Source organism: Rhinolophus sinicus, chromosome 2, assembly GCF_057876585.1.
Source record: "Rhinolophus sinicus isolate RSI-liver-muscle chromosome 2, RSI-T2T, whole genome shotgun sequence".
Classification (NCBI taxonomy): Eukaryota; Metazoa; Chordata; class Mammalia; order Chiroptera; family Rhinolophidae; genus Rhinolophus; species Rhinolophus sinicus.
Genome location: NC_142502.1, coordinates 96,551,647 through 96,562,024, shown reverse-complemented (window position 1 = coordinate 96,562,024; position 10,378 = coordinate 96,551,647). Strand labels below are relative to the sequence as shown.

At 49.2% G+C, this 10,378-nt stretch overlaps 1 protein-coding gene across 1 annotated transcript; it reads right to left on the bottom strand.

Annotated features, from left to right (window-relative positions):
• Positions 1 to 360: 360 nt before the first annotated feature.
• Positions 361 to 10,299, bottom strand: MED20 (mediator complex subunit 20). Its single transcript, XM_019738343.3, has 4 exons — positions 10,162 to 10,299; positions 7,635 to 7,789; positions 3,867 to 4,120; positions 361 to 2,290 (listed from the first exon to the last, which is right to left on the bottom strand). The coding sequence occupies exons 1-4, from the start codon at positions 10,173 to 10,175 to the stop codon at positions 2,075 to 2,077; spliced, it is 639 nt and encodes a 212-aa protein (XP_019593902.1). The 5' UTR covers positions 10,176 to 10,299; the 3' UTR covers positions 361 to 2,074.
• Between the last annotated feature and the right edge of the window lie 79 nt (positions 10,300 to 10,378).

The window sequence follows — 10,378 nt, the reverse complement described above, 5'->3', positions numbered from 1 at the left end:
TGGCAGTTCTAAAAGCTTGATCTGTGTTCACTGGACTTAATGCTGGTCCAATGTATGCTCAAAGCAAGGGAAAAGAACAAAAGTGAAGCACGCTGGTGTGTAGGGGCCATGACTGTGTCTCACAGGCAGAGTATAGTTCGGGAGTTTATACTATTTTTTAGGTTTTAGGGAACAGAGTCCCTCCTTATAAGGCATACGTCTGAGTCATATTTACACTTGATTTTTATATATTATCAGGAACACATTATGTTCAAATTGCTGTCTCATAAATGCTGTCATAAAAAACTGGAGGCAACCTACAGAAAATTAAAAATAGATAAATCTGGACAAGAGCAAATATAAACCAGAAGGCCGAAAACGTAAGCTCTGTGCATTTTATTGCATATAAATGGTATCTAAGCTATACCTCAACTTAAAAAAGCAAAACAAAACAAAGAAACAAACGAAAAACCAGAGGGATGTGAGAACAAAACATGCAGATGACAAGTCCTGCAGTTATAAAGTTGAACTGAGCTGCCTGCCAGGCAGGGCTAAAAGGGAAACATGACCACTACCTGATTCTTCTTGCAGAGGCTTAAGATTCCAGGCCCTTGGGTCTGAAAACACTTTCTCTCTCGGTGCCTTCAAGGAGGGACAGTACCCTTGAGGACAACATGGCAGTACGTACATTAACACGTTTCCTAAGAGCATCTCTGACTGTGTGTCTCAATGCTAGCCGGACTGAACATTTCTGCAGCAGAAGGGTGGGCAGGCAACGGCAGTCACATGAGCAGCATGGAGGCCCGACAGAGACGAGGAGAAAGAGCTCAGGAAAGCATGAAGCACCGTGCAGGTACCAGGTCGCTGTTCTAACACAAAGCTCTGGGCACATGAGAACCAGAGTGGCCTTGATGCTAAGACGTAGGCGAGGGGTGACACTGGACGTGGCTCTGGCATCAGCCCTATCCCAATCCAATTCATGAACAAATGGCTTAGTTACAGGAGGTCCTAACTGCAAAACAGCACCAAGAGCATTCCTGGGCACGTCCACTGAGCTCCACGGGGCAGAGGCCATGAACTGGGCGCCCACATCCATTTCCTTCTTCATCTTTTAGGCACAGAATCCCGAGTATGGACTGGGCACAGAACTACGCAAATACGAGGCTCTGTAGCCCGGTACCCCTGTCAACAAAGTGTGGCCACAGTGCTTGGAGCAACTCCAGGTCACAGCCTTGAAAGAAAAAAACCTGCATTTTTCTCTCTCTTTCCTCCGTGGAATGTGGACAAGAGGCTGATGAATCTGCTTTGACCTTACGGGGGGGGGGGGGGGGGGGACTGAACAAAATAGAAGGAAACCACGTTCCTCACGTTCCTGACGACCTTGTAGAGTTAAATCTGCACTGGACCATGCGACTACCTCTCTATTCTCAGAAGAGAGAAAATGAACCTTATATGAAGAGCCACTGTACTCCAGGTTCTTTGTTCTAGTAGCTTAGCCTGTGGCTTAATAGAATTCACAACAGAATCGAAAGGTGTCAGAGGGAGACAGACTTCAAAAGACTCAGGCGACACCCTAAGAAATGCAGCTTGCAGGTCGCTTCAGACAGCAAGTGGAGAAGGACAGCCTCCCACACGGTGTGCCTCCTACTCCTTCTGCAGGAGACGCGCAGCCGCATCCTTGAGCAGAGCAAGAGCCTTTATTACAGCCCAGCCCGGACGCAACGTACGGCCTGCGCACTGCGGGCCGCGGCCAAATCCTCGCCAGCGGGAGATACAGACTCCTTTCCCCACCGACACTGGCAGGGCCACCCGTCCTACCTTCTCCCCTAAAGCAGGACAGCTCCAAACTTCGCTCTTCGTCATTATCACTGAAGGATGGGCCAGGTCCGGTGAGGCGCGGGGTAAAACAGCTATGGGGGGCTGTGTGAGGGTCAGGGGCGGGGAGTCCGCAGCCCCAGATCAAAGCCACGCTGGGAACAGGAGGGAGAGAGGCCTCCATGCTGCCCGGGTTTCTGGGGCCCCGGGGCCTTCGGCTGCGGCACCTGCTCCTCCTGTGCAGTCCCCTGGTGACGGCTCCCCAGGGAGCTGCGTGTCACTAACGCATCCCGGCCACCGGCGCCTGCTGCTGCTTGCGGATCTTGTTGAAGAGCTCCATGTACTGGACCATGGTGTCTGCTGGGCCGTACACCACGTCATGTCTGCTGCCAAACACTGCAGGAGCCCCGGGGGTGTGGCTGCCGAGAAAACTCTGTAGAAACTCAAGCAGCAGGCTCCAGCAGTCGCTAGCGACCACGCAGGGGCCATACTCCACCTGGGGACCAGAGGGACAGAGAACGAGGGTGAGTGCAGGCAAGGAGGGCTTCTGCTTCCCTCGCGCCTCTGGCCCCGGCTCCCACACTCCCCAACCCTGAGCCGACACACATCTTCTGGCAGTGTTGCTGTACAGGAAACAGGCAACCCAAACACCAGGGATTCGACGCGCCAGCATCACTCCTTTTCAGCACCTCTGACATTCTCATCTTAGAGTTATCAACCCCCGCCTGCCCATAAGACACAGGCAGATCTGGGATCATCTCCGAACTGGACAGGCCCTGCTGCGCTGGGTGAAATGCCAAGGGGAGCTCAGAAAAATTCTGAGAAAATGAAGAGCAAAAGAAGGTGAGTGAGTGAGTGAGTGAGAGAGAGAGAGAGAGAGAGAGAGAGAGAGTTGGGGGATCAACAGAGAGCAAAGCAGACACATACGTTCATAGCCTCTTGAAGACCAAACATGACTCCCAAGATGGACCTGGCATAAGCTCTGACCCTAAGAAATCATTTCCTGACCAAAGGGGACGGGGCCAAAGGATACACATCTTCGACTTTCTCATTCCTCTCCCCTAATTTGTCACTGGAGAGACGGCAGGAGGAAATTATTAGTAACCATAAGGAGAAACAAGTAGAGAAACAGCTGAGTTGTGTTTGTACTACAGAGTTGGAAATATGGAGGATAAACCGCGGGTCCCCAGTGGGTCTCAGCAAACGCAAGGTATGTCACAAGCTGAAAAGGGTCAGGCAATCTTGGCCCGCAAGGTCCCTCGAGTTTCAGAGCAGTAAGTACCACTAACGCCCTTGTCTCCACCGGGATGCTTTTCAGGATTTATGGATCCCTGCGTCCCGACATGTGAAGTCCCTCCTTAAATGCTACCGCTGTGGGACAGACCGCAATCCCCCGTCAGCAGTTATCTCGTTGGCCTGAATTCCTAGAGCGCTCTGTGCCTCTTTCATGACGTTTCTTATAGACTAACTTCAAAGACAGTTAGTGTGTTCCGACCTTGTTCTCTTACTAAATCATAAATTTGCACAAGGCAGGTCCCATAGCTTAACTTTTCTTCTTTTTTTTTTTTAATCTCACACAGTGCTGGGCGCACGGTAGATTGTGGCCTCTCGATGGTCCCAAAGCCAGCTACTGCCACACCTCTCTTGGCCGTTTTCAACCTACACCTCTAAGATAACATCATCACACACCCCTCAAAGATGCAGTCTTTCCACCGTGAAGAAAGTGGATAGGAAGCAAAAGGAAAAGCATGTCTTTGCTACACAACTTTGGAGACCTGTCTTAAAGCACGCTTAGGGCCCATCACCCCCAAAGTTAACGGCACCAAAAGTTGCCCTGGTCTGCTCCACTCCTTCCTGGGATGAGTGACCGATCCCCCCACATAATTCACCTGCCTCCCTTTCTCTAGCAAGCCAGCCTTCCTAAGCGTCCCACCTGCTGTGCAGGGAAAAGCCGCCAAGGAGACAGGGAGCAGGGAGGCAGTGTCTGCGCTCAGGGAGCCGTGGACGTCTGTGGAGCCCTGTGCGGGGCAGCCTCTGCGGCACACACTGCTCTTGCTTCCCCGAGGGCTTACCTCCACGGAGATGCCTCGGGCACTGGGCCCCATGGTGACTGTGCCCACCTTCACCAGGAAGTCACAGTACTGGTAGCGGGTGCCCCGGGTCTCGATCTTGCTGGCCTTGGCGCTCTGGAAGAAACCCTTGAGCTTCACCATGAGTACGTCAAAGTTGGCATCGGCGACGAGGCAAGGGCCGCCCTCAAAGAGGGCGAAGCAGCTCAAAGGGAACTCCGAGTTGTGCATCACATACATCAGCTTCCCGGGCTGCCCTGCGGGGACGGAGACCCGACTCAGCAGCGAGCCCCTCGCCAGCAGACTCCGCCACCGAGTCAAAGGCCGGGAACAAGGCCAGGTGGCAACTCTGGCAGAGGGGAGGACCCCCTTCCCAACAGCCTTATCTGGAGAACAGCAGGCCAGGCAGCATGGGGTCAACCCCACCCCCTCTCCAGAGAAAGGTAAGGGGTACGCAGGGAATTTCACGCACATTGATAGTTGAATTCCTAAGTTGAGTAACGGGCTCACAGATGGATGCTTCATGATGACGATTAGTAACTCACGAGACTTTACACAGTCTTTTATGCAATCCCATGTTACATAACAAGGAAAACAAAAGTAACGGCATTTCAGTATGCCAAATACTGCCCACCCCTACCTTCTCTGACCTCCCCCATCTTTGAAATATAGGCAGGGGCCCCACAGATGCAGCAAAGGGGAGTATCTGAGCCTGAGGCTGGGAAGGCGGGCCACAGCCAAGCTGGGCTAAGACTCGTCTGCTATGACTCAAGAAGTCAGGACTTCATCGTGAAGGCAACAGTGAACCCTCGGACAATCCTAATACGTCGGCTGACGTGGGAAGGCAGCAGTGCACTACAGCAGGAAGGACCGGGCTCTGCAATCAGCAGATCTAGTGTCAGGCCCCAGTTCACCCCTTGCAGTTTCTGAGAAATGAGTTTGCTCATTGATGGCTATCGATTTTCTGCAAGGAGGAAGGAAAGCTATTCGTGTATTTGGTTAAGTGGAAAATGGAAGAAGGCAAACAATGGAAAGCAAGATTCCTCTCTCGTGTACTACAAGGGTTAATGAACAGACTGCCACAATCCCAAACAGTTAGTAAGTAGGTAAACCATCCCCAACGCTGTGCTAGGGCTTAAGAGGCATACGAGTAGACGACGTAGCCCCTGGACTCAAGAACCTGACAATTTCACTAGAAATAGGCAAAAAACTTAAAAAACAAAGAGAGACAATTAAATAAAAGTGCTTACCTGGGATAGACCAGTAGTCTTTTGGAAAGAAGGAAAGGCTTCAGGGTAGGGAGAGCTCAAAGTGGGCAAGAGTCAGCAGAAAAAACTCACGGAGAAAACAGGACTTGAACCAGGATATGAAGAGAGGGTAGGATTCAGCCACACAGAGAAGGAAAGAAGACATTCAAGGCTGGAATGAGTACAGCCATGGAAGAGAGAAGGGAGCAGAGGAGCAGGGGGCGCTGTGACCTCTATAGAGGCCCCCACTCCGCGGCCACTTCCTGAACACAACGGGCTCTGCACAAACCTCTCCCCACATCCCTCCTGATGGCTTGCTGCCAGTTCATACCTTTCACCGCCTGATAAATCCAGTTCAAACACTTCAACCCTCAAACAAAAAAAGACATCGAAGTTGATCTGTCATTCTGTTCTTGTGCAAACTCACTGTGACTACATACTTAATTCATGTAAGTCAGCAGGTGTTCTCGCTATCTTAAAAATATTTTGAAAATCAACTAAGGTTTTATTTTAATAAAGAAGGCACTTCCAGTTGTTTGTATTTTTAATCACGACAAAGTACTTTCTTACCTGCACAAAGCAAGCAGAACCAGTTAGTCCCCCTTTTACAGAAGAGGAAAATGAAGCTAATGGACCCAGGCCAGCAGCACCCCCGGGAACTTGTTAGATGCAAATGATCCATCCCACGCTAGATCTACTGAGTCAGAAAGTCGGGGAGCAGGGACAAGCCATCTGTGTTAACACGTCCTCCAGGAGATGCTAACGGCCAGTGTGAGAACCGCTGGGCTAACGGCAACAGAGCCAGCAAGCGGCAGAGCTGCAACTCCAACCCACGCCTCCGACCTAACGCTCACTCTTCCCTTCCTACCCACGTCCTGCCACGAATGTGCTGTCTCCCCAAACAGACAGCAGCTCCTTGAAAAGAAAGGTCTGATCAGGAAAACAGAGCCAACACCAAGTAGTTTCGTGAGAGTAGTTTATCTATATACAAATGTTTTGTTTTCTAAATGCTTTCGTAATTGTTATCTTTTGATTATTATGTCCTTCCTACTGAAGGCAAAACAAATGGTAACACTGCAATTTTATAGATGGAACTCAGTACAGCTCTTAGCTACCATTTATTAAAGGTTTAGTGTATGACAATCTCAGTTCTAAGTGCTTTGCACGTATTAACTTATTTAATTAGCACAACACTGTAAATGATTATCTTCATTTTACAGATTAGACAATTGTATTGGGAAAGGTGCAAAAACAGGGCACTTACCAGATCTTATGGTTTCATGAGAGAGGATTTAATACAAGGAATGAAATACAGGGGTTAGAAGAACTAAAAAACCAAATGGAATAATAAGATCATCCCAAGATTAGCAACACAGGGAGCCACTACTATCCCTACGGCTGGAAGACAAAAGAGAAGATGTGCTGTCATTAGAGCCAGGAATGAAGGCTGCCTAGCAGGAGCTGGAACCAAGGAGGAGACACAGCAGAGACATTCCCCAAAGCAGAGGGAGAGCGATACTGGGGTTTCCCTTTCTCCCATCCTTTCATCTGCCCCAGTGCCTCTCTGGCCAAAGGTAGCTAAAAAGGGGTACCTGGTAAATGCAGTTTGCAGGGGAAATTCAAGGAATGGATCTATGGGGAAATAGGCAAATGGTCACCCCCGAAACAGACACAGGTTGCGGGACTAAGCTCAAGTGAGAGCTGGGACACAGTTCCCTGGTTGCATATCTAGACGCGCAATCACCGTGCGATGGAACTGTCCAAGGTAAAGTCACTGCAGAGCCAAGACTAAGAGAACCCAGGTTCCCTAACTCATAGTCAGAGATGCTCTTTGCCTCCTTAATACCACCCCCACCACCATCCACAGCCCATCTCACCTCTTAATACATTTAAAACAAAAGCTGATTCATTGGTCAAGGTTATGCTAATGAGATAGCTAAGGCCACCATCTAGGTGTGGGAAACAGGAAGCCTTTCTGCAGAAAGTTCTAAGAACTCTAAAGCTCTAGCAGAATGCTATACAAAGACTTGTGAGTCTGAAAGGAGACCTTCTCAAACTTCAGAGACATAAAGAACATCTAGGAAGCTTGTTAAAATGTAGCTTATGAGACCTACACCAGTCAGTTGGCAAGCAGGGCCAAGAAACTGCACCTGTAACAAGTAACCCAGATGATTTTGACGTAGTTAGTCACCAACTCTCTGAGAAACATTGCTTTAAAAGTGCAAAAAAACTAAAACGTAGGCCCCGTCTAAGAGCTAAGTGACCAAGAATTAATGAATTCAGAAACACATCCGCCACCTGCTCAAGAATACTGCCCTCAGGGTAGCCCGTTAGCTCAGTTGGTTAGAGTGTGGTGCTGATAACACCAAGTTGCCACATGGGCCACTTGGAGCTGCGCCCTCCTTAAAAAACAACAACAACAAAAAGAAACACCCTCGGAGAAGAGCAGAAAGATTCCAATGAACACAAACGCCTATCAGCTCCACGCCAGGTTCCAGCCGTCTTGCAGACCCATCTCACTGACCTTGGCTGCCCAGGGTTGAGGCGGCCGTGTGGTAGGTCTCACAGTCCACACAAAACGTTCCTTGCTTCTCTGCCCCCAGCATCTCCAATTTCCGGGTGAGGAGCTCCACGGTCTGCTGGACACTCTTGCCCTCAGCCACAGGCATCTGGGACACACTGGAAGGGAGAGGACCGAAGCATCAGTACCCAGAGACACACGGGCACTTGCTGGGTCATGTGATCACCCACAGATTCACAGCCCCTCAGGGCCAGAAGTTACCTTAGAGACCACTTACCAGGACTCTCTCGTTTTAAAGAGGAGGAGACAGGAGACCACAGTCCTTGAGAACCAGAGCACAGGTCTCGGGTCACCAGTGCAGTGAACTTCCTACCTATCACCCCAGAAGTTGCTGAGCATGGCATGTGTGCCAACATTCAAGAGAAGATTTTAGGGCACACAAACTGAGCATTGTTAACAGTGAGTCGTAGAACGAGAAAGGATTTCCTTGCAAGTCTTTAAGTTCTGATTGTATCAAGGACAAAGCCTCAATGGGGGGTTCGTTTGTTTTTCCCAACTTTCTAACACTTCGAATGTGCACTGTCCAGTGCAGCAGCCACAAGCCACATGTAGCCATTTAAACTAATAGAACAAATTAAATTACAAATTCAACGGCTCAGCTGCACTACCCGCATTTCAATAGCCACACGTGGCTGGGGGCTACTGTATTAGTGCTGACAGAACACTTCCACCAATGCAAAACATTCTATTTGACAGCCCTAGGATCTAAGACAAAGCCTCAAGTGTATAAACTTTGGGAGTGAGAGGCAATAACACGTACAAGAATTTCATCAAGACAAGAAAGCAAAAAATGTTATTTCCAAGATTTCCTTCTCTGGTGAGTGAAACTGGCTTCCTCCTCAGAGAGGGAGGTAACAATCACCAAGCCCCAACTATGTGCCAGACAGTACCCAACGGCCTTGAGATGAATTTATTATTCTAATCCTCACAACAGCCCTAGAAGATGTTCTATAATTTATCTCCTTGTTAACATAAGGAAACTGAAGTACAGAGGGCATGACCGACTTGCACAACAAGGTCCCACACCGTGGTGTGGTGTAGCCAAGATTCAACGCCAGAAGAGCTGGCTCCATGTCTGTGGTCTTAACCAGCACACTAGACTATTCCCTAGGATTCTAGTTGCCTGTTAAAATACTTTTAAGGAAAAGAAATAGATTTCAATGAAAACATGAATAAGTAAGAGTACAGATGGTACTTAGCTACATAAAATCATAAAGACAGTCATACGTGACTGACTTTTGGGAGACTCTGCATTACTTTATTATAATCAATCAACTAAATGAAGCTGTCAAGGTAGAGTCCTACTGTTGCTAAAAAGTGTTACTACTCTCTACCAGAAAAAGCATGATAAGTAATGATGATGATGTGCCTTATTTTGAAATATAAGAGAATCCCTCAACTGATGCTACTAGGGTGAGAAGTCCCAGGAGCCTGAAAAAGTTGATAAGGGTCCCCACAGAGAGGCTTGCCTTCTGTCTGCCTTCTCTACTGACAAAACGGGCTTCCAGAGTTCCCAGCTTCTGTGCTGCAAACTTTTCATTCCCATCCCTTACACATTTCCGTTACACTGGAGAACTTAAGAAAGGCTTGGGATGTCAACTGTAGAAACAAAAGTGCAATCACTGACAAACCTGTGAGAACCTGGGCTACCAGGATTGTTCCCACAGGTTCTTATATGAGAAGCCTATGGCCGCTGACTTCAGACATCCTGGCCTCCAGCCATCTGTGACTGGAAATGCTCACACTGACCTATTAAAGAAAAAAAAAAAACACCCTGAATTTAGCATTTTGTAACTAATACCTCCAAGAACACTAGGCCCATACCTTTTCTTGCCACTCTGACTTATAACGTTAGAGAGAGAGAGAAAAACAAAAGTCCATAGAAATTAGGCCAACCATGTAATTACACATAGTGTAAGGCCTGGACCCCAACATCCTAATTCCCAATAGCTTCTTTTTTTCCTCTCTAGACCCAAGATCTTACAATGGCCAAACTAGAACCAGACACAGGCTCGTCTAACTGCATTTAGTGGCTGTAGGAAGGGGCAGGAGAAAGCCTAAAAACGATAGTCTCCTGGTTGCCTATTCCACACCAGCTCCAGCCCTGCCTACAAATAGGTCCTAATCCGCACATCCTATTTCCGACCCTAAAGTTCCACCCCGGGCAGTACTATCTCCTCACCGGCAGGAAGAAGTACCAAAAAAAAAAAAAAAAAGGAGGTACCCAAACACTGATAGGTTCCTGGTCGCGGGGGGGACCCAGGAGAAAGGCCGGCGTATCTCCAAGGAACCAGGCCCGGAGAATCCGCAGCCCTCAGGGTGTCTCCCTCACCCACACGATCCGAGGACATATTGCTCAGCTCCTAGGGACGGCCGACCCTGGTCCCGACCCTGCTCCCGGGTACCCTCCAGGCTCCGAGGGCCCTTCACGACCCCAAGTCACGCCCCACAAAATCCCCTGCAGCATTACCAAGTCACTCCCATGGTGTAAGGTCAGGAGGGTGACAGGACGCAGCAGTGGAAACGCGGAGCCCTCTGGACGCTCACATTAGGGAAGACTCCTCCGATGCAAGACTCGCGGGAGGGAGGCGCTCCGGAAGTGACGTAAAAACAGAGCGCCTAGTCGTCGCTCCACGAGATGGGGCGTGTCTAGGCTCTTCGGTGACGCCTCCAGTGGCATCCCTGCC

Excerpts from the sequence above, each read along its gene's own strand:
- MED20 (XM_019738343.3), bottom strand. Across the intron at positions 4,121-7,634 it reads CTCAACCCTGGGCAGCCAAG|GGCAGCCCGGGAAGCTGATG; the intron begins GTCAGTGAGATG and ends CCGTCCCCGCAG. Across the intron at positions 2,291-3,866 it reads CCCGAGGCATCTCCGTGGAG|GTGGAGTATGGCCCCTGCGT; the intron begins GTAAGCCCTCGG and ends TCTGGTCCCCAG.